We start from the raw sequence: 25,190 nt of genomic DNA, 5'->3' as shown, positions 1-25,190 counted from the left end.
CAATTGGAAGGCTGCCCAGCTTCACAATGTTTGGTTCAAAGAACATCGGAAATTGACTTATTTGAAGCGTGTACTGTACCTCTTTAGTGGACTTTGGTCATCTGCTGTATGAAACTTGATACAATTTTGTTATGGTATTTTTCGTATTCTATGAATATTATGCATAAAGGCGAATTAAAAAACTCATATTTAATTTAAGTAAAATAAACAACAAAATAAAATACCTGAGTGAACTCGTATTTCATTTACGTATTTTATTTTGGTGCCATTTGAACTATTGGCGCCCATAGTGGGACCAATAAAAAATAAGAATCTAAAACTATTACTACCCAAAAATATTATAATATATATTTCAAAGTATCTCTCAGTAATTATATTTGTATGGAATATATATTAAAATGTACATAATTGTATGTTTGAACACTACGTCGTATTTCAACACGACTGGGTTTAGCGAGAGGCGCATTTAACAAATTATACAGTAAAAGTCTATGTACCCACATATCTGTGCGTCCGCTCAGTTGAGCTGCAACTCCGCTTCGCTGTACAAAACCTTTTAGCGAATAAATAAATTACTTCCTCATACACTGTTTCATAACAAAACAAAGTATCCAAAAGATTTTTAATGGAGATTTTAATTTAGTTAAACTTTGCAGAAAATTGTAGAGTTCAGTTTAAAGTCATTAATTTTAAGGTGGATTTAAAACTGAACTAACTACTCGTATCATCTATACGAATAAATACTGCGTACTATATTTTTATTGAAATAAATTGACAGACTGACAAACCTATTACTTATTTATTGACGTTTCAAAAGTACCTAAGTATTTATGGTTTAATTGGAATAAATAATTTGACTTTGACATTGACTTTTAATTAATATCTAACAATACTAGCGGACGGATAGATAACACGTCTGCTCATGTGTGCGATCGAACTGATACTGGTTAATTGAAGGAGTTTGGAGGTGTTAGACAAAATATACGATCTACCCACGTTTCGCGAGTAATTCCGTATATTGGCTGGAACATTATTTCCTTGAGTTTATACCCGCAGAACTTTTTATTACAGACATTAGAGTTTCCCTCCAACGTGTTTCTAAGTTTTGGAGCAATTTGTGTAAGTTTATTAAAATACATCGCGCACCTGAAGGATATTATGATTCTTTTGTAAGTCTTCTTTGAACTTTACCTCGCCTCACTTGTGAGAATTTGATTAAAGATGATTTTTAGTATCGTGTGAGCTATTTTTTTTTCTATAATGGCTGTTATTCTACTACCTGGGTTATAGGGTTAAATGAGAAATTGTAGAATACACTATTTTACTCTATTTATGCTCTTAGTAATATTATGACAGCAGAGGGCCTATTCTTGTTTTCCTTTTTTAATTCGATCACGCGATCGATTTTATTACCCAGAATCGAAATAGCAGTTCGTAGATCACACAAAGAGTTACTCCGTGCAGGAACCAAACCTAAAATGCGTTTCACGGCAGCCTCCTTAAAGCAGTCATTTTTTATTATTGCTAATACCAAGATTGTGAAACCGCATCTGAGTACCTTCATAACTTTAATTAAGTCAATGGAAATGAATATATCAACCTGAATGAGATTTTCATCATATTGAATATTTCGTAATATCATGAAATTCTTGTTCAATGAAATACATATTTGTTTAGCAATGGCAACAAATGTAATAAACAGACAGCTCTCGAATAGGTTTACTGAAATCCGTTCAACTGTAAATGTAGTAGCTTTTAGTTAAAATGTTGCTGTACTAGTACGAGTATGTCTATTCAAAACATGCCAATCAGGATTGATGGAGTGGCCCATGCGAGCATAGAAACCATTTCACATATGCTTTACCTTCAAAATGTTGAATTTCCAGTGAATTTTAGTAATAAATGTGTTTTGCATTTATGTAATATTTAGAATTGAGTTTATTTACCTACATAACATAACGTCACGCTTTTCTATCCTTGAAGGGACAGGCAGAGCTATAAATGTATTTACCGACTTTTCGTTAGTTATGTTATGAACTGGTAAGACTTTTGCCGTACCACCTAATACAATCTCAGACTACATGCTATTTATAGGAATTTCCGAAAAAAATTAAACGTCTTAATAATACTTCGGCACACCCGGGAATCGAATCCAAGACCTCTTTCTATAGTCACGCTTGCAATTACTCGACCGACGAAATAATCAAAATCAGTTATCAAATATATTCAATAAAGTTTAAACACCATACTCAGAATCATTTAATGGTTACTTAACCCAGTCCTTAGCAATTGTTTTCGGAACAAAATCGTTACTAAGGAATAGTTTAACACATTGAACGCCGTGGTGGTCACCGGTGACCGATGTTAGCGGAGGATTTGTCTTCAACAGTTTTCTATTGGCAGTCAAAGACTTAAGTAATCATTAAATGCCTCAATATTTGTTTTGACGTTCAAAAGCCTTCCTGGTCTATTTGAAATAAATTATTTTGACTTTGACTTTGACTTTGATAGGCAACGCAGGAGTCGAAGTTAAAATCAGTCATGATTATCTGTCTGTACGTCCTAAGTATAACACAAAGCTAGCCTGTCATGTGAACTGTCGCAGTTTTGTCTGTGTTCTCAGGCTACTCGGTATAACACAAAGCTAGCCTGTCATGTGAACTGTCGCAGTTTTGTCTGTGTTCTCAGGCTACTCAGTATAACACAAAGCTAGCCTGTCATGTGAACTGTCGCAGTTTTGTCTGTGTTCTCAGGCTACTAAGTATAACACAAAGCTAGCCTGTCATGTGAACTGTCGCAGTTTTGTCTGTGTTCTCAGGCTACTAAGTATAACACAAAGCTAGCCTGTCATGTGAACTGTCGCAGTTTTGTCTGTGTTCTCAGGCTACTCGGTATAACACAAAGCTAGCCTGTCATGTGAACTGTCGCAGTTTTGTCTGTGTTCTCAGGCTACTCGGTATAACACAAAGCTAGCCTGTCATGTGAACTGTCGCAGTTTTGTCTGTGTTCTCAGGCTACTAAGTATAACACAAAGCTAGCCTGTCATGTGAACTGTCGCAGTTTTGTCTGTGTTCTCAGGCTACTCGGTATAACACAAAGCTAGCCTGTCATGTGAACTGTCGCAGTTTTGTCTGTGTTCTCAGGCTACTCGGTATAACACAAAGCTAGCCTGTCATGTGAACTGTCGCAGTTTTGTCTGTGTTCTCAGGCTACTCAGACTAAGTATAACACAAAGCTAGCCTGTCATGTGAACTGTCGCAGTTTTGTCTGTGTTCTCAGGCTACTCGGTATAACACAAAGCTAGCCTGTCATGTGAACTGTCGCAGTTTTGTCTGTGTTCTCAGGCTACTAAGTATAACACAAAGCTAGCCTGTCATGTGAACTGTCGCAGTTTTGTCTGTGTTCTCAGGCTACTCAGACTAAGTATAACACAAAGCTAGCCTGTCATGTGAACTGTCGCAGTTTTGTCTGTGTTCTCAGGCTACTCGGTATAACACAAAGCTAGCCTGTCATGTGAACTGTCGCAGTTTTGTCTGTGTTCTCAGGCTACTAAGTATAACACAAAGCTAGCCTGTCATGTGAACTGTCGCAGTTTTGTCTGTGTTCTCAGGCTACTCGGTATAACACAAAGCTAGCCTGTCATGTGAACTGTCGCAGTTTTGTCTGTGTTCTCAGGCTACTCAGTATAACACAAAGCTAGCCTGTCATGTGAACTGTCGCAGTTTTGTCTGTGTTCTCAGGCTACTCAGTATAACACAAAGCTAGCCTGTCATGTGAACTGTCGCAGTTTTGTCTGTGTTCTCAGGCTACTCGGTATAACACAAAGCTAGCCTGTCATGTGAACTGTCGCAGTTTTGTCTGTGTTCTCAGGCTACTCGGTATAACACAAAGCTAGCCTGTCATGTGAACTGTCGCAGTTTTGTCTGTGTTCTCAGGCTACTCGGTATAACACAAAGCTAGCCTGTCATGTGAACTGTCGCAGTTTTGTCTGTGTTCTCAGGCTACTAAGTATAACACAAAGCTAGCCTGTCATGTGAACTGTCGCAGTTTTGTCTGTGTTCTCAGGCTACTCGGTATAACACAAAGCTAGCCTGTCATGTGAACTGTCGCAGTTTTGTCTGTGTTCTCAGGCTACTCAGTATAACACAAAGCTAGCCTGTCATGTGAACTGTCGCAGTTTTGTCTGTGTTCTCAGGCTACTCGGTATAACACAAAGCTAGCCTGTCATGTGAACTGTCGCAGTTTTGTCTGTGTTCTCAGGCTACTCAGTATAACACAAAGCTAGCCTGTCATGTGAACTGTCGCAGTTTTGTCTGTGTTCTCAGGCTACTCGGACGTGCAGACCCTGTTCCTGGCCTGCTTCGGGACGCTGCTGCCGCTGCTGGCTGTACTCTTCGCCACACTGCTCATCAGGTGAGAGATATTAATATCTGTCTTTTTAACACGTTTCCTGCGACACTGTTTTTCCTCGCCGCACTATAAGCGCGACATAGACGAGTTGTTATAGGCTCTGTTCCGCACTCAACGTGTTAAAGCAACTAGATATTGACAGGACTAAATATGTCGTAGGTATAATTGATGGTCACAGAATAATGCCTTATGTACCACTATTTCATTGAATTGTGTACATTAATGTCTAAATAAATAACGTTAAAAAGTTTAACAACACTACCGTACCTTATTTGAAACGCGTTAATTCTGTTTTTTTTTCTAGAACTTGATGTGTAGTTCAAACTATAAAACTTAGTTATGAGAAACTATGGCTATGGCCATATAAATAAAAGAGGTAATAGACTTATACTATGATATAAATACAATTAAATCCACGAGAGTATGAATAAACCAGACCCCAGTCGCCAGTTCAAATATAAATGAAAAATTGTGAACATTTTCTCTGCTTAAACAAATACACTTCGAAAGTGGAATTAAAATTCAAACGCGTCCGAACAAAACGAAAATACAAACAAAATGCTAAATTACAGTAACATTTACTAAACCAACACCCGACACGTTTACTCACAAACGAAACTAAGCAGCTTTGTCAAACAAAATGAAACAGTTTAAAAAATACATTCAAAACATTTTTAATATTCCAACCACTGCAAAAAAGCCGAGGCTTAAAAATATAAAAGTGCGAGTGCCGCGACACACGACCGCTCACAGCGATACACAAAAATAAAATGAAAAAAATGGGTCGACCACTTGACAAATCCAATAACTATTCGTAAGAATCGCAAGTACCCTCATATTACGCGTTCATATTTTTAATATTCAACGGAAATTGCACCGTATTTTTGTGAAGAAAGGTTCTTATTCGTTTGTGTAGGAGTAAAGGTTGTGATATTCGTCTAGCAATAGGTATTGACAGGTTGTTAAGTAATGCCTCGTATTTGTCATAAGTCGTTCGTTGAAAGGGGATATTATGATGTAATATTTTCTTCCCTCTATAATACGGAACAATATCTGTATTCTGTATGTATGTACATATAATGTGGTTTTATTGTTGTTGTTCTCGAATGTATGAACATTCGTTCGTTGTATTTACTTTACTGCTTTTTGTAATGTATTATGTGGTCTATTTTAATCAAACATGTATGTGAAATAGTTAAATGTAAAGAACATTGAAAATAGACTTATTCCCTACTACTAAATTAATCAAAAGTCATGGTTTAGGGACTTACGTAAATAAATTGAGAATACTCTTAATAAATATATTGAGAAGACATCTTCTCACGACGTTGTATCGTCGTGTCGTCACGACGCGATACAACGCACTAATGAGGCCTCGACAAAACTTCACTCGTGAAACTTAAAACAAGCGTGGTTTCACGTCAGTTTTCTGTAAGGCCGTGATCACTCCGAAAGAGATATTATAAAGCTTCATTAAAACAATACAATTTAGGATAAGAACCGCTACTGTTCAAACTAAATCAGTCTCTATTATCTTACCTGTACTCCAAATGACTTGACTAACTGCAGATATTTAAATGTAGGCTAATTATTCAAAATTCCGTATGATATATAAGTGGCATTTTGCCTCGACATGAAGATGTTTTATTGCTGGATGTAACAAAACGCTGCGTAAGCTAATGGTTTGAGTGTTGCTCATTAGGTTACGTAATTAATGTCAGCTTCAGTTATTTTGTAAAGTCATGTATTGTGGAGTAATCAAAACGTCAGCACAATGGTTTTTTAGGGGAGAAAATGATGCAATGGCTTCTCCCGCCTTGGGTGAGGCGAGAGGAGTGTCAGACTCTCACTGACTAAAAATCACCCTGTTTCTACTCCTACTTTTCGAACCGAAGCCCTACTGGGCCTGGTTAGCACAATAGGGTTCGATTTCCAAAAGGAACAATTATTTGTGTGATACATATCTTGTTTGAATTTGAAGAAGATTACTATTGATCTGAGGAAAAGAGTGATGTGCGAATGGATTCATAGATGCACTCACGACAAATTCCTAAAGTAAGACGACGTTGCATAAACACACTAAAAATATAAGTGTAAAGTACAATTAATTACTAGTAAAATCCTTTATTAGACCATATAATAATGTTTTAACTCCAAACACACACGTGTATTATACCTACATAGGTAAGTTCTCCCATGAAACCTTATTTCTTTTTCCAAAAGTAATACGTAGCTATACGAGTATTTCCTACAACACACGACACCATCCCAACTAACTCGCTCGCGCGCAGTTTATGGAAACTCAATAAACTGACCCGGCCCCTTAATTATGTTTCTTCGACTCCATTTTGTGCGATTGTGTTACATGTACTGCTGTGGACAAACTGAATTAGATCTTATGAATGTATGACGATTAATGGGGATTGTGTTTTAATTTTTGATTGTGTGTGTATGAAGGTGTAATATGTTGTGACAGTGTTTACGTATGTCTATGGAGAGAAAAATAATTATTACATTAACGTTTCCAATAAGTTGTCGTTGTGTATTATTTTCACATTAAGAGTGTAATGCAATACTCTTAATACTTTGATTGGAGTTTGATCAAAATGATAGACTTCAAAATTTTGTTTGATAAATAAATGTTGTCGCTCATGCTATTTAAACACAAATTTGTACGTGTTGTAATACTGTCATATACATAAAAATACATGAGTGGAATTTAGTCACCCACAACGCTAATGGTTCAATAACAAAAAGACATTGTTTTTTAACGGGGTTAGTTACCATTATTCCTGATAAGAGTGGCTATTGATGTCACTTGCGTTCTGTTTACTGTTGTTGTTCATGCTATCGTTAAAGTCGAGTGTTTTCTTTGAGGTTACAATGTGACCCACGTTGGGCGCCACTATTGTCTAATGGCGCCCACAGTGGGACACTATTTGTGAGCTTCAATAGTGATAGCATAGTTTATAACATAACTTTGCTGGTTGAGTATAGTTATTTCACGCGTACCTGCCAAGATATTTTTATTGATTTAAATTAATAGATGATATTGAGAAAAATCTAATATTTTATTTTGTGAAAAACTAATTTATTTGGAATAAAGAAAGCCCTCTTTCCATCAATACTTGAGTAATTTGACTAAAAATATATTAAGTAATAGAATTTATTACAACCTATAAAAGCATTTTGTCCTTCAAATTATAATTATGACAAACAAGGGCTGTTTGTTTATAATTTTGCAATTTAACACAGAGCTGAACAATGAATGTTTGCACACCGGACCTTACGAGAGGTTGATTTTGTAAGTATGTTATTGTGTCCCACGCTGGGCGCCATTATCCCGAGCCACCAAACGTATGTTTCTTTAGTAACGGTCTCGCTAGAGGGATCCTCATCTTAATAGAATTATTAAGGTACGAAACCTTTCTAAAAGGTTGTTGGATTTATTAGATTTTAAGTATTATAGGTGTTTGAATAAGTGACTACGGAAAGTTATTTTGAAAAGTAATATATGAGTATTTTATGTTTATTTCGTTGATGTTAACAAGTTATTCTTTGTGTTATATGTTATTTTTAAGTAGTAAAAGTAAAATAGTTTTTCCTAACAGTTTTTATGTTAGGAAAATCTCTTTCAAAATTACAGTTTGATTAAAAACTCAACCAACACACATATTTTAGTAAACCCAGCTTATTTATACCGTATTACTTTTTCCATTCCAAGAGACTAATAATCCGTCTCCTTTTAATCTTTTTACAAGAAAATCTTCCCTAGAAAATGTTGTAAACATTCTAATTTAGCAGCAACTAATAGAAAAGTGTCTGGACCAATTTCTTTACCCCTAAATTGGTCTCAGCCAAAACTGTCCTTAGTCCCCGAAGTAAAATTAAGTCGCTTTAAAATATATTCAGTGGCCGACGTTGGAGCGACGCCAAACTGTTTATTGAATTCCATCTACTCTCCTTAATACCTACCTTCATACACTGAACACAGAACTAGACAAACTCTTTGGAAAATACTGAAAAGATTTTTGTATTTTGTGTAAGATTTTTTTTAACTCTGTAAGGTTTTCTCCTATCTTGTGCGGTGCGTTTACTATCATACAAGTTCACATACACATGATACTTAGTCCCGAAACAAGAATTTGTGGATCACACAAAGAGTTGCTCCGTGCGGGAATCGAAACCGCTATACGTTGCGACTACCCAGCCGACTGCTGGCAACCGATTACACAGATGTCGAACATTGTTTTGAAGAAGCTCGTATTTTATTATAAACATGATAAAAGATGAGGGATCGACATAAGTTTTTTAAGAGAACTGCTAGTTAATTGTTATTTAAGATTCTGTATAATGTATGCAATCATGCTATGGCTAAGTTAAGAAATGTATAGCTAGTAGTGTTTATAAAAAAATTGTTGATAGGTAACACCCTAATACATGGGACTTATAACAAAAATGGTGAAAAGTGGGTGTACCACTGTATAGCGGCTTTACGTACCGTAACGCGCACTTCTGCCTGCCTCTTCTGAGATGAAAAGGCGTGAACTTACCTCTTCGTTGATAGATAACACATTAGTAACACGTTTAAGTTCCAAAAAGAAACACATCCAACCAAAAATGGCTATCAAAAGGTAAACCAAACACTGAAAACAATAGCATTACACGAACCAAAGATCCGTTCCTGCCCGCTCGACGACACTTAACCTTGTTAAGGGCAAAGTAAAGCAAACTACCTTTAATAATAATTCGGACGCCATCTAGCCTTCGCTTCAACGGGATGTTGTTGATGCTATTATATGCTTGTTAATTCAGCCTCAGCGTTGGACATAAAGGACTTGGTGGGCAGGATACAGTGAGTCCACTTAGTCATTGTGGGCCGTTTAGGTATTTGTCAGCCAATGGACGTGGTTACATAAGTTAGTCGTTTGCTCGTGACCTACGTCTTTTCTAGGAGCTAGATTGTTAGGTTCTGTATTGTGTAGTGTCCTTGTGAGTTGTGTGGCTTGTATAAGACATGTTTGTGGATATTGTGATTTGTTTGGTTTACTTTTAGGGGTATATAATCACGTTTTAGTGATACACAGATTTCATGTTGCAGTTGTTGGGTCGTTTTTAAACACAAAACAATTAGAAGAAACCAAACTATTGCTACCTGTTACTAAAAGTAATAAAAACGGCGTTTAAAAATCGACCGTCAAAATTACTCGCTTCTACTACTACTATGAAAGTTGCCCTCGGTTTCCCTAAGATTCCATCATTAGATCTTAACTTGGTGAAAAAAGGTACCCTCTCGGGAGTATAACCTCGCGAATGAAAAAAAAAGAAATTTTGAAAATTAGACCACAATTAGCAGAGTAATCGGTATTATAATGTAATCTATATGGAAAAGGAATAAATAAATAAATAAGCATTCGAACGTAGTACCTCCTCCATTTTTAGAAGTCGGTAAAGAGAATCTACACAACCTACACCCTCATGCGTTCGAGCTTGAATAGAACATGATCAATCGTTTTAACAATATTTATTAGTATCGTACGTCATCCCCGTACGGTGTACACGTACATATTACTAGTGGGGACCTTCAAACTATTAATCCTGGCCCCCTTCTCCGCAGATGTTTGTGTCGTCGCTACTGCCCCACCTTCTGCAAGAAGCACACCGGCTCCACTAACTCTGAGAGCAGCGAGAAGCAGGATAATAATCATCAGCAGGTAAGATCACTAATATTAATATGTTTTTTAAGAAATCTGTTTATTAATCGTATTATTGATACCCAATAATTCTTCATGCGCTTCTTGAAAAAGCATTAAGCATACTGAAAAAAAAAACTGTGGAAGGAACAAATAGTTTCTCTAGGCTTCACTAGAGGTCTGACCGACAGACACATTTTTTTTTTATAATTTATAATATTTGCTTTGACGTTCAAAAATACCTTCCCGGTCTGTTTGAAATAAATAAGTTTGACTTTGTCTTTAGCATTGGAATATGACAGAGAAAAGAAGAGATTGAGACGAATAACTGCTCCATTTCCGTGAATATCCAATTTATTGCTCTTACAGCAGCATGATTCACAACTACTTAACAATGTTTACAGAATAAACCTCATCATATAAAACCAAGTCCAATGTATTCAAAACCTGAAATAGGGGCAAAAGCTAAACTCCGGAAAATATCAAAACTGCAGCTACTGATTGCATTGTTCGCCAATTTCCAACACGGCACGTTAACTAAAAGATAGAGGAACGGAAAATCAATTGCATCGGTTGACCGAGCGAGCGCCTTCGCCAATATTTGCAGACCACGGCCGCGGCCGGGTGGCGGACAATTTTAAACAAAGATTACATTCTATATTTTCTCCCAATAACGTAATTGGATTTAGGTTGGGAGGCCCGTTCTGATACAATATTACATTTTGAAATTTCGTTGTTTGGTTTTTCATTTCTCGTGGTTTTGTTTTGGGATAGTTGTTGTGCTGTTAAATCGTATTTGGTTAAATAAACATTTTAACTTATTTGCAATTTTGTAACTGCATATGTTTATTTTTGTGTTATAACTGTCGTGAGACACACCATTTTTTTAAATATACGGCGAACTTAAATGAGCTTGTGGAGGAAAGCTTGAATAGTTTCAAGCCACACCGTGACTTATATTCATGATCAGTGTGATTGAAACTACGCGAACAAGCCATTTATACTTATATTAATTCTACTATCATGATAGAAATCTTACTTCATAACATATAAGGAAAAAGATCTGGAGCCCACGTAAGGAGTCTTGACAATCTATGTGTATTCTCTAACGTATTATTTGGCTTTTGCAATTTCCCAAAAAGGCAGCGAAAGTAAATAAAATATAACAAAGAAACGAGTAGCTACCTCGTAGTTTCTTCAAATCTTTCATCTTGTGCGGACTAAATGTAATTTCCCGCGGAGTTGTTCATTCAGATGTTGTCTAGGCGGCACAATGGCCGCGGGTCGAGCTCTCTACAATCTGTTCCAGAAACCATTTCTAGCTATTGTTCTCCATTTTACAAGAATTTCTCGTTGAACTTGCAATTCTAGACCAACACAAGACGTGAGTCTAGTTAGTTTCTTGAAAAGTTTTTATAATAAAAATATACCTGGCAAGTATAGTGTTTCGGAATTTTGTGTTGGATACCTGGAACCTAAATATGTGTCCAGGTCTACTATTGTTTTGTTACTTAAAATTTGAAATATATACAGTGAAACTTGGTTAACACAACTGGAACTCATGCTGATGTCCCAACACATTGGCACTGAATTACTTCTATTAGTCATAACTCATAACTGATATTAGTTACCTCTATAACTGAGACAGCAAGTGAATTTTAAATGCATAAACCTCAGTAACTGAGATACATCGTTTTGTTTGCCGACTTACTTATTCTTATTCAATTACAATGTGCACATAACACATATTCTTATTTAAGAATCACACCTCTTTATCTGAAATAACCTGTATTTTCACCTCTATTAATGGAACCCTCTGTAAATGAGACAAATATTTATTTATACCTGGTTATCTGAGACACTGGGTTTGTGGAATACCTCTATAAGTGATACGAATTTAAAGACCCCTTGATGTCTCACTTAACAAGGTTTCACTGTATAATATTTATTAATCAATAATGCATTGCAATATAAATGATTTAACCGCATTGCTGAATATTAAGCTCTGGGCTTAGAACCGCCCTCGGTTGGTCGGTTACTCGGGTTCCACCGCAGAGGCTTTCATATTGGGCAGTCTGATTCAAATAACTCATTCAATTAATATGGAATAACGTATTTTAAGGGATAAGCAGAAGTATACTGAAATAACCAGTAACGGAGTATTTTTAGTTTTAGTATTATTTAAATTGCAAAAGTAATCGAGAAGAAAATGGTTGACTACATCATGACAATAAAATGATATACAACTGGTATCTAGTAGTAGTAGGTAGTATACACGCATTATAATCAATCAGTTAACCAAACGAGTAGTGTCTGCTTAATGTACACCAGACACACGCCAGATGTACCCAAAATAATAAAACCCGCCAGTAATTTACCAATCCTAGATAAACTAGACCGCTGCGAGACCTAACCCAATCTGAAACACTAACATCATTTCTCAGTTACATAATTGCTATTCATATTTCTAAGCTAGACTAACCAAATAACTGTCTTATGATTAAATTATCAAATTAGTCTGGCGTTCTTGTTAAAGCGCCTGCTGTAATTATAAAGGCAATGTGTTGCTTAAGGGTAAATTTGAAACAAGATTTTGTACAGGCGCTACTGAGACAATGGATAAATAATTCAATCTAATTTATTTTGGTGTACAATACTAAGGTCAAATTATAAGGCGTAGGTGTTATTAATAGGTTCTGTGTTCTATTTTTGACATTATTTATTTGGATTCAGGTAACTGAGACCGTAAGTTCGAGGCGTGATAATAATATCGTAAGACTTTTTTTCTCTCTATTCTTCGGATAAGCTATTGTCTGATTTGTTTTCAAGCAAACTAATTAAAACAATCATACACATTAACAATGTTACTCTGAAGAGAAAGTAGGGAAATACTTCAAGTTCCAATACATTTTCTGGAATTTACAAACTTTTAGTTGGTAAATGGTTGTTGGTTTTAAATGGTCACCAAATACAAAATTTTGACTTACTAGATAGACTTACATAAAAAAAGTATACGATAGACTTTCTTGTCGTTCTTCTCGATTAGAATCTCTATAGCACCTAGCTTTACCGACATACAGACTGACAGACAATTCAGTTTGACGTTTTAAAAGTGACTAATTAAGTATTAATCATTTATTTGAAATGAATACATTGACTTTGAATTACATTAAGAAAATATCACTGCACCTACTAATAGTAATTGTGTTGTCAAGAAGTTACACCAATGACCAACACAAGCTCTTAATTTAAAGCAAATAGCGGTAAGCAGTAAGTTGGTCCAAGTTACCGACTAGTTCCTTAAGTTAAACCCGCATACAATCGATCAACCGCAACTGTTTGCTCACGTTAATACTGCAGGCGCTTGCAGTCAATACTAACTTCCTCAAATATTGTTTTGAACAAAATAATACTTGTAAAGTTGCTCATATATTTAAAAAAACTTGTTAAGTATAAATATAATTTATATTTTTATATTGAGAGTAATATGTCGGTCAATTTTCTGATAGGATTTTTGTTAATTAACCGACTTCAAAAAAGGAGGTTCTCAGTTTGACTTGTATGTATGTTTGTGCGCGATTATCTCGCGTTTTGCTAAACCGATTTTGATGCGGTTTTCAGCATAGTATTTTTCAGACTTGGAGAAGGTTTTAGGGATATTACCTGGTTCAAAAAATGGAGGTGGTTCGCTTATTTTTTAAAAAAAAGTTCTTATAACGTTTTAGTTTCATGTACTGAGGAGCAATATGTTGCGCTTTATTCACCCGTTTTCAAGCTCTATGGTATCAATGGCAAATTGAAAGTCCTACTTTATTTACCTCTTTAAATTATAAAGCTTCTCCCAATTCTAAAGCATTACGTTATAAATTGAATATTTAAACAATAAAATTAACTAAATCAAATTAAAACCAAGAACTCACATCGGTTGTCCTTCATTTTCTGTCAACATGACCACAAGGCCGGTAACCCTCTCAGGAGTATTACCTCTGAGCAGTATTTGCACGGTAAACCCTCTCGTGACGTCTGGTGAGGTCGGAGAGGATTTACCTCCCTACTGGGAGCAGGGAGGAATCACACGTCTCAATGATTTAACCGAGGGCCGTTCATGTGTTTGCTGGCCATTCTTTTGGTATTATATACTTATGATTTGAATTGTGGTGAATGGTTTAAAGGGATTTTTGTGGCAATTTCTATAATTATGATTTTGTGGTAACGATATTGTTTGGGGTAATGGTGCTTAAGGATTTTGTATTTGACCAAGTAGTCATCTGGGCGTGATTGTGAGTTATGTTTTGACTAACATCTAAAAGAAATATAATTTGTGTCTAACTTATCATCGGTTAAAGTTCGTTAAAAATAAAATGAACAGCTAAGTTGACTGAAAACAATTCATAATAATTCATAGCTCAAGATCGGTTGACTTGATTCGATCAAGTGAGTTTCAAGAAATGGAAAATAAAAATATAATGACATCTATCAGGAGTTTCGGAATATTATTATTACTAATTGAAACATCAAACAACAAACTACGTCGATTACAATCTTCAAAACAAAATCGTCGCAGACAACATTACATCCTTTAAACAACACAATAATTCGATCATCTTTCCAATAGGTACTGCAACCTCGAGTTAAACACAGTATTTAATGTGTTCGCGTTCAGACTCCGTTATCAAAAGTCACGAACCACATGAAACAAGGCTTCGCTCCCAAATATTAAAAAATATAGCTACAGTTTCATAAATCGAACAAAAAGAAGTGCACTGCAATGCAACAGCCACGAAATCCGTCGCAGGCGCATAGCCCCATAGGTCAAAGTACTTCCCTCTCTATCTAACACACGAGTTAGAAAAGGATGGGTATACCGCTCTCTAGAACCCAAAAATGCAGTTTGGACAAGCTTGCAATCGAAGTAATGAGATATTTCGTGCCGTTGCAGTTTTATTTTAGTTTTTTGGTGGAACTAATGCAACGAAAGAAAGCTGCGTTTTTGTTGTTAGAATAAAACTTTAGTGGTGTTATGTTTTAGTTGCGGTTTTAGGTGACTTCGGAAATGTTTGGGTATAATTATGATGACTTATGTTTAAAACTTTCGTTTGTTTAGATCGTGGATCCACGTGAGACACAATGTGTTTTCTATTATTGTCTTACGACATAGGCATACGAGAGGTTAAATGTAAAAAGCGCGACTGAACAAATGTCTAAGTGATGAGACGAAATACAAATATCGAAATGATTAAATTAGAGAATGATGCAATTACAACTAGCAGAAGTACACAACAATCTATCCCTCATGCAGGAACGAAACTCCATAACTACAAAACATAACTAATACCCCAACTGAACAAAATATGGCGGCCGTTAACCCCACCTCCAGTTAAACGGAGCTTATTAATTTGTCCCAATAACTCGAAGCACTTAAGTGCTGTTATTCAGAATCTAACCTCGTTTCCGTGCCCGGTTATATTCCTCAAGGCTGAAGTAAGGTGTCGTTTTATCATACAACTAAACTGAAAGCCAGTCGCTTACTGAACACAATAGTATTAATTAACCGATTGTTTGGCAACCAGTCGCACGATCGCTGTACGAGTACTGCACGGTACAGGGCTGGATTTGGGTCGGTGTGGGGTGCAATGGAAGCTATGGAATTAAGAATAGGTGTTTTAATCTGATTATTAGCTTTGTAAATAATATAATTTGTTGACCTAGTCGACGTCATAGCTGTGACTCAGTTCAATGGGAATATCGAATTTGGGATAAGAATAAATTGATAAACAGATATTGTTAATCTTACGTTACTATTTCTATTATTAAAAGTTACTATTTAATATTTATGAAAATCATAAATGCAATCAGTATTATTTATTAATATCTATTTGGTTTTGATCCAAATTATATTAGGTTCTGTCCAACAGATTTTTGATAAATATTACGAAGTGATTTGAGTTTACTCGACAACCAATAAAAGTGTTTAATACTAAACACATTTTATAAACCAAATTTAGTTTTTTCTTAGCGACAAAAAATCTAACAGACAAACTTACCAACTTTAATAAATACCAGTTGCACCTCTCAACCGCCCTGATGCGGCCCTGTAACGTTCGTGATTTAATTAATTAGCGCTTGACAGTTATCGATTCAGCGAGATGTCGACTTAGTTGAAATTCATCGGGTTACCGCCGCACAGCGTTAATTTTGTTATTTTCACGGCATTTACAGGTTTCACTGAAGAAGGCCTTTTAATTATCTGCGTACCGTCATTTGTTAAGATAATTACGCGTTATATCAAACATAACGGACTGGGTTATAAGATTAATTTCAGATCGGATTAACTTACGTTGCATAAACTCATATGCTTATAAGTTTTTAGATAGAGAGATTAGTTTTTATTGAGAAAAGATATTGGAAAACTTGTAAAGAGAATAAAAAAGCGTCTATTGTTGTTGAATAACACTGAATTAGATTTTTGTAATAACTATCATGAGACATACTAAATTACTAAAAATAGTAGTAAACGTAGGCTGCGCTGTTTGTGACTCGAAACTTGTAGAGCTTTTCTCCATGAAAATACGTGAGTAAACCCTGAACCGTTTTATTTAACTGAATTAAATAGTAAATCTGTTGTTTTTAAGTAATTATAATTTTTTTTTAATGTTACTCTTATGTGAAACATCTTTTCTAACATAAAAACGTTATTTACGTCTACTCTAATACATACATATATAGGTATTTTAAACAACGGCCCCTAATTAACATAACCAAAAATATACCTAGCAACCAGCAATTCAAAAGTTATAAAACTCAATTGGCTAACATACATACATAACGACACGAGTTATAAAACATATAGACATACATATACAACCTCCATGGTTGTATCTGTGAAGGCTGCCAAATTCTACCCATACACGTTTGCTCCTCTAGTACTTACGGATAATGATCGCCTGCGCAGATGCACACACTAAGTGTACGACGCACGCACACATTCACATTCACAAATACAGGGTGCTGCAGTGTGCCATGCACTGTGTTAGAGTGCGATTTTTGTGTAACAATTTATATTGTCTTTTTGATAAATAAAAAAATAAAAAAATCTACTAAGCGACACTTGCAGGCCTCAGATACAAATGTGATTTTATGTTAGAAGTTTTATTTAAGTGTGCTGTGAGCGTATAACAAAAAAGATAGCAAATAAACACTTCTACAGAATGTATAGAAATGGCTACGAAAGTGCTACGCACAATAGATAGTGCTACGCTACGTGCTACGCATCGTAGCTATTCGTAGCAATTATCTATTGTTTGCTACGAGTTAACTAGTCCGCGTAGCGCGTAGCGTGATGTTACCGTTTCAATGTTTAAAAATCAAATTGTGTAAGTGTAATGTATTCTTAATTATGCTGTGTTGATGTCACAAAATAAGCTGATAGTTTTTGTAATACATTTAAAAGAAAAAATCGAAACCACGCACCTCCATCTTTCGCACGGCCTATACAAAACGAAATTATTGCCAAAATTTCCCTTTGCCCTTCTCAAACATGTGTGAGTGATGTGCGAGCGCAGACGCACACACTTACATCTACACATATACACTATACACGTGTGTGCGTAAGCCGGTTTACCAAAGTACATTTTTAGGGTACACATACACCTATAAATAGTTTAATGAGCAACGAAAGAATTTTTGGCGATTGCTTGCCACAAAGTATAGGGCATCTGTTTTATTTTTTGCCAAGCATTTTGGCGTTGGCCTTAAGAAGACCTGCCGGTGTAAGGCTTTTGGCCTTTTTTGAAATGTAATTTGAGTCTATGTATCGGTTTATCGTGCTTAATGTTGGAGGAAGTTGTTAATATAAGGTTAATGACAGAACAATGAGAAATGAAGGACATTGAAATTACAAGTTTCGCAGTTTTCCGTAAATAAAATGTGTCTAGTAGAAATATTTATTGCCAAAAAATACTGATACCTCTCTAACGTACGACTATTTACAAATATTTAATCACTTCATGTGTTTTCTGCATACATATTTGTATTAATATTGAATTTGATTACTATGAATTATAGGAATAATTACTATATCTAATCCGAGCATTTTTTTATCACCGATTTTATTATCACCTATGAAAAAGAGTAACCGACGGACTTTCTTGCTCGTTCTTCTCCATAGGAAACTACACTTTCGAACGAGCAAATAGAGCAACTAGAGAACTGACCGACAGACAGATATATATTTTTTTAATATTTATTATATTTACTTTGACGTTCAAAAGTGTCTTCCCGGTCTATTTGAAATAAATAATTTTGAATTTGACTTTGACGCGAATTTATTGTATTTTTTGCCAGAAAAACACTAGAATATCACAAGAAAATGTAGCTGATCTATACTAATATTATAAAGCTGAAGAGTTTGTTTGTTTGATTGTTTGTTTGTTTGAACGCGCTAATCTCAGGAACTACTGGTCTGATTTGAATAATTCTTTTTGTATTGGATAGCGCATTTATCGAGGAAGGTTATAGGCTATAAAACATCACGCTACGATTAATAGGAACCGAGCAGAGCGGGTGAAACCGCGCGGAAGTAGCTAGTACAAGATAAATGTAACAAAATATATCTTTCTGTGTTAGTAGACCAAGTTTTATTACCCATAGTTTGTGTTATTGAAGTAAGTCAATAAAACTTCATCGAATTTCTAAGATTTGTTTACTTCGTTTCGTGTAAAGTTTTAGATTTTTTCTGGAAAAAATGTTTCAAAGAATAATATTTTTTATGATCGTACCTACTTCTGAGTTTTATGAGTTCTTTTAAGGAATATTGATCTTATTATTATAGGGTTATAGGTAGAGATTTGTATGGCACGTGTATTTTAATCGCATAACACCTTTAATTTGAATATAAAATAATATCAGGTTTCATTCATTTGAGCTTGCTGGTACTTATGCAATTTGAAGAATAGAAGTTTTAGTTTCTACGCAAATTCAATTTTAATTAACTTCAAAAATAAAGTAGGTACTTATGATCTGTATGTATATTTGTGCGCAACTATCTCGCGTTTAACTGAACCGATTTTGATGCGTTTTTCAGCGTAATATTTTTCAGACGTAGGAGAAGGTTTTCGAGATATTACTTGGTCTAAAAAAATGGAAGCGGTAAAGAAAATTGAAGGCGGTTTCCCTTTTCTTTTAAACTTATTGTGAAATAATTCAAATTAGACAAACCTGATAAATTCAATACTTTATCGTATAAGTCAACGCACATCGCAGGCTGCTCAGATAGAAACCAATAACGGCATCTCCAGCCACATTTTCCTCAACAACCAACCTTCGTCGATCTATCAATTATTATGGGGGTAAGCAGAGCTATAATAAATACGATTTATGATCATCCGAGCGCATTCCTCACACGTAGCGTTGCCATAACAACGGTCATAAGCATTGTTCACGAACAAACTATACAATTGGGGTTCACAAAATTGCAACCAACATTTTTTTATACACACCCAAAAAATTCTGCGACTCTTATGTGTATTGCTTTAAGGGTTATTTTCCCTTGTGTTATAGTTTTGTGGTATCTTGGTAGGAAACCACAGAATCTTTGTTACATACTTCTTTTGGTAACGGGAGTACTGGTTTCGTGCCTATATAGGTTTTGAACTTTGTCTTATATATTGCAGTTTGAGATCAATGTATTATATATAGTGTGTGATTGAAAGTATGTGGGTGGAGATCGATTAGGTTTCTCGATGATTTATCATGATGATTGTGATGTTGTTGTTGCATTGTTAGGTTTGTGAAAGGTTCATTAGGAGATTGAAAGCTAAGAGAAGTATTTTTTAAGTAGAAGTAATATTGTGGATAATTAAAGGTTTCTCTCCGTAGTGCAGAATTTTGAAACATATCTAATCTCAATATTACTATATTTCACTCGGGAATTGAATTCATAATTTTGAGGTCGGAAACTTATGATCAGTCTATTAGCAAGGCTGTCTATATTACCTAGTTACATATATATCTATGCTGTAGTAGTAGTAGTAGTAGGCAGTAGGGCTGATGCCTGATCCGGAGCTGTGGGCTGCTTAGCGGGTTTACCGGGGCTCCAGCTCGAAAAGTAGTTGTAAGAACGGGGTGGTTTTTAGTCAGTAAGAGTCTGACACTCCCTCTTGTCTTACCCAAGACGGGCGAAGTCATTGTATGATTTTCCCCCCTTAAAGAAAAGAAGTTAATATCTTATCCGAAAAGTATGTCACAAGACATGTATTGTATGAAACGTCCCACATTCAAATTCCAGACACGTACTTACACGGCTGTCCGAGAAAAACTGGACAAACTTTCCAGTATTAGTTGGAAAAGGTTTCGCCCAACTTTCCGGTCAGCTAACGGGATGACTAAAAAGAAAATGTGCTAATATCTCTTTGTTCTCGAACCTTCGAGGGGTTTTTGAACAAACTGACAAACAAATTGTACTTTTTCCTTGTAGTTTCACAAAATTGTGGTGTTTTTTATTGTCTCCGGTCGTAAATTATAATAGCTTTCGTTCGTTACGTTGCGTAGAAGTGTCATGAATCATTTTTTTTGTGTATTCTTGTGTAATTTTCTCGGTATTTCGAAGTAATGAGGACAAAGGGAAAGATGTTTTGTAGGAGAAAGTGCGCGATGATTTGTCCTTTGTATTGTTCAAATTGTATTTAAATAAACCAAGCGTTATTCTGACGGCTGATAGTCCTACAGAGAAACTTCTTAGAAATGTTATATTTTTGTGATTATTCTTTATATTTCTTTTAATATTTACGGGCCATTAATTTAATATTGCTATTTCAATATTCTATAGGTATTGGTCCTAAATAAACATTTTGTTAGCGTTTAAATATTTTTTCGAGTCTTACCCTTCATAGTAACGTATCTTTTGTGTTTTTTTAATACTTAGGTACTTATATGTAAACGAGTTTTACAGCGTGACTGTCACCAAGTCGTATGCCACGAAATTCTGCTCATCATTATAAGCCTCTAGCATGGTTTGAAACTAGTCGAGTTCGCAAACTCCTGGCAAAACAACTACGTGAGTAAGCCGATAACACTATAATAATTAATGCAACAACTACGTTTACCTCGGGAAGTAGTTACCGCCTCACAAAGTGTACCGGCCCATCAAACTATTATTACTTCTTTTTAATTATATTAAAGGTTATGGCCGAGTATTAAATGGTACCATGTAACCTGTAGTTAAAGTGCCGGCGGTTCCGCCGACTAGTTTAGGAATTAGACCGTAACTCCCACTCTGAATGTTTAGTATTTAAATTAAGTACCTGCCTCAGACTGGACACTGGACTGTTATTTTTTAGGGTTAACTCTAACAGGTTTCTATTTATTTTGTGATTAAATTTTTTAATATTGTTGTGGGGAAAATGAGTTTTTTCGGTAATACAAAATTTGTGTTTCGTTTAATATTAAAGGCATATTTGTCAACCTCTTTGGCGGATAAAGAAATATGTGGAACTTATAGTATCGAGGAAAGAAGAACTTTTATTATTAAATACCAATCAGTAAAAAAATATGTTATTTTTCTGAAACTATTTAATTAATTAGTATCTGGAAACTTATCTCCTTGTATTAATTTGACTGACAAAATCTTATCTCCTTGTATTAATTTGGACAAAGTACACGTTAAAAAATATTTCACTGTTTAATAAGTCTTTTCAAATATGTCTACATAAAGGATGAATGCGTAATATTTCGGAAGGTAACCAAACAAGACTTTCTCTGCTAATAATAAAGGCAAACTCAATATTTAAGGACACGTAGGGTGCCAGCACCTATACGCAGCCATGTCATTATTTGTGCGAATCATAATTTTTGATGTATTACTTTTTATTTTCTCGCATACTTGCGGTTTGATGCATCTGAGTGAAAGGTGATATTGTAACCGATAACAAGTAATAAAATCTATAAGAAATACGTTATTTTATATTGTCACAGTTCAACAGAGAAAAAGTAACATTAATCACAATAAACGTCACACTTGTTAGATCGCGCTGAAAGTGGAAAGACTTCGAACCGTTTTCAGGTCACATAAATAATTCATAGTTCATATACTAGAGTCTAGCACTAGACGTCACACATCTCTTACAAGTATTTATTGCTATACTTTTTAAAGATATTGTTCTTTAGTTGTAGTTTCTGAGAATATAAGTTTTAAAACTGACATGGTCACTAACAACATATTAGAACTTAAAATGTGATATTTACCACGTTTATTAATTTCTATGAGTTTTCTTTTGGCACTGTTGCAAACGCGTCAATCACGGATGAACTGGAGTATATGCGGCTAGATGTTTTTAAGTAGACAAATCGGTCTACCCGGTTTCTTGTTCGTTTTTTGGCTGAAAAGAGAGAGAAGAGTTTCTGAGAAGTTTATATGTTTTTGAGAAAATTGGTTTAAGACATCTTAAGAAATGGTTTTTATTTAGATGTTAATTAATCAGAGAAGTTAAAGCCAGCGTCCTCTCGATCAGTGAACTGACTTTCCTAATGGATGGAACTGGAGACCATACCCTCAACAGTCTCATTCAGAATCTCTGGACTTAAGAAATAATCCACAATACATAAATTACAATTACAACAGCGTCTGTCTCTACTCTTTGTGTGGAAACAAAGAATTTTCCTGTATTTTTATGCAAACGATTTTAAAATTATGAATTCAGGTTAGTTCCGGTTGGTTAGCTAATTATTGGATGGAACCTTGTTATTAAAACCGGCGCCATTTTGTTTAGTATTCGAGTGAGTGAATTCTTCATTTAGCTATTGTTTGTTTACGGTAAAATATAATATGTGAATACCTGTTTTGCAAATACTTGCTTGGGTTCGGTTTCCAAGTCGAGCAAAGTATTATTGACTTTTCTTATTCTTTTCAATTGTACTACTCATTTTTTAAATTCTTAAAATAGCACGGAGTTTGGAAGGATTAGTTTTACACGGGACTTATTTCACAACTAATGAGAAGTGGCCACTAAGTGTGTGCATCGATACATACGGCGAATTAAAAGGTATAAAGTTATATCATAATTTTCTGCAAATTTTAGAAATGCTGAAGGCAACAACAGGTACATTTACCCTACAGTTTTTGCAATACATGTCAACTTTCAAACGTTGGCACATCTGCCGATGACTCTAATTAGCAGGTGTGTGCTCACGTTTAATATTACAAGTCTTTTTGGACTTTCTGCCATTCGTATTTAAGGTGAAAATCCTTTGAAAATTATTTGAAGAGTTAATTTGCATAATTGTATAACTAACCAAATGTTTTAGTGTTAAATATCATTTCTTGTCGACATTTTTGGGGCTTTGCTTGTTTGATACTTCTTCTGAGAATTTTTGAATCACACACTGGAGTCAAATCCAACATTTATTACAAAGATTCATAAAATCAGTACGAAAATGGCTACATAAGAAGAATTCAGTAGCAATGAATGAAATTGAATAAGTTATTTGAAAGTATAAGATTTGGCTGCCGTGCAACGTGCAGCGGATTTGATTCCCGCACGAAGCAACTCTTTGTATGATCCACCAATTGTTGTTTCGGGTCTGGGTGTCATGTGTGAACCTGTATGTTTGTAAACGCACTTACGACACCGGAGAAAATTCTAGTTTTTCTTTTTCTCATAAATTTTATGAAAGCAAGAACACAAAAAAATACTCCTACTCCAAAGGCTTTTTAAAACTCTCCATTTCATCGATGTTTACCTCTCTACTAATAAATGATGACCATTGGGAAATAACCCAACATGGATCCCAACCACAACTTAAACTTAACTTTAACTGACCGAGTTATTCTCAGAACCGTACCTTTCTCTCATTAGCCGGGAATCGAACCGAAGACCCCTAACTATAATTTATTGGTTATGAGATAAAGGAACTGGGTTATTGGGGAGAAAAGGTTTCAGGTATATAAAACAGTTATTTGATACTATGTTTAGATATTGTAAAATAGATAATTTATGAATCTATTTTGTGGGTTTAGTGATTTTTAGTATAGATTTGAAAGCGGACAGCAGGGCTATGTGATAAACCTGAATCTTTAAAAAAATGCTTTTTTTACATAGAAGAGGCCCATAATCCAGTAACTTAGTATGGGACAAGTTATTAATATTGTTGTAGTAATTAAATATTAACGCCTCTATGACGCCTAATATGACTGCCTCGTTAATCGAGTTGTCACAACAAGCCGGACAAGGGGTCTCGGGTTCGAATCCCGGCAAAGAATTATTGGGCTTTTTTCGGTTTTTGGAAAACTTCTCAATAGTAGCACGGAGTCTGGAATTGTATCTAGTATATGGCAATAGGCTCACCCTCTCCTATTACATGGGACTTTAACACAAATGGTGAGAAGAGCATTACGTACCGTAATGTGCACCTCTGCCTACCCCTACAGGAATAAAAGGCGTGACGTTGCTTTTTTGAAATACTAACGCCTTGAAGTAGTTGTTTTTTTTATTTCTGACTAAAATGTATTCGTCATGATAAGTGATGTATTTACAAATAAAAAAGTCTTCCCATATTTATATGTTGAGTGAGTGAATAGTTACCGATGTAGTATTGAAGCGGTGCCCTTTGGAGTGGCTGTCGTACTTTCACCCGCCGGCGTTAGCGATGTACTCCGCCCTACGGAGAGAGCAGAGTATAGGGACCATGTCTTATTATGTATACGGGACTAATATTAAATTAATTCAAAGTTTTCAGGTAAAAATCATGGCTTGGGTTATTTGGCTTTAGTTATTGTGAAAAAAAAAATATTATCAATATTCACGTTTAAATACTTGATCTGATATTACTTTCAGTTCTAATGTTTGATTGAAATGATATTATTATTATTAGAAGCATGACGATGCTCTAAACACCGATTTTGGAACTGATGTACATTTCCAAAATTAGTGTATATTCAGTAAACAGTTCTCACTTTTACACCAATTATTTTTCACTATTTCTCTTTAGTATTGGTTGCATAAAATATTTGGTAATAAAAAGTCCACTTTATACTTTGAATCTCATGGCTTCCCTATCAATGATCGATAACTTCAAAGTCCGCTGCGCAAGCGC

At 35.2% G+C, this 25,190-nt stretch overlaps 1 protein-coding gene across 2 annotated transcripts in view; it reads left to right on the top strand.

Annotated features, from left to right (window-relative positions):
- Positions 1-25,190, top strand: part of LOC118269053 (uncharacterized) — a 72,206-nt gene that overhangs the window by 33,751 nt on the left and 13,265 nt on the right. Inside the window, exons 3-4 of one of the 2 annotated variants that reach the window (XM_035583938.2) lie at positions 4,326-4,413; positions 10,028-10,124. In XM_035583938.2, coding sequence (XP_035439831.1) covers positions 4,326-4,413; positions 10,028-10,124 — 185 coding nt within the window. Of the gene's footprint in view, positions 1-4,307; positions 4,414-10,027; positions 10,125-25,190 lie in introns of both variants that reach the window. The other variant, XM_035583936.2, reaches the window with a different exon arrangement.

The sequence above is a fragment of the Spodoptera frugiperda genome, chromosome 2, assembly GCF_023101765.2.
Source record: "Spodoptera frugiperda isolate SF20-4 chromosome 2, AGI-APGP_CSIRO_Sfru_2.0, whole genome shotgun sequence".
NCBI classification, from domain to species: domain Eukaryota; kingdom Metazoa; phylum Arthropoda; class Insecta; order Lepidoptera; family Noctuidae; genus Spodoptera; species Spodoptera frugiperda.
This window is presented reverse-complemented; position numbering and strand designations above follow the sequence as displayed.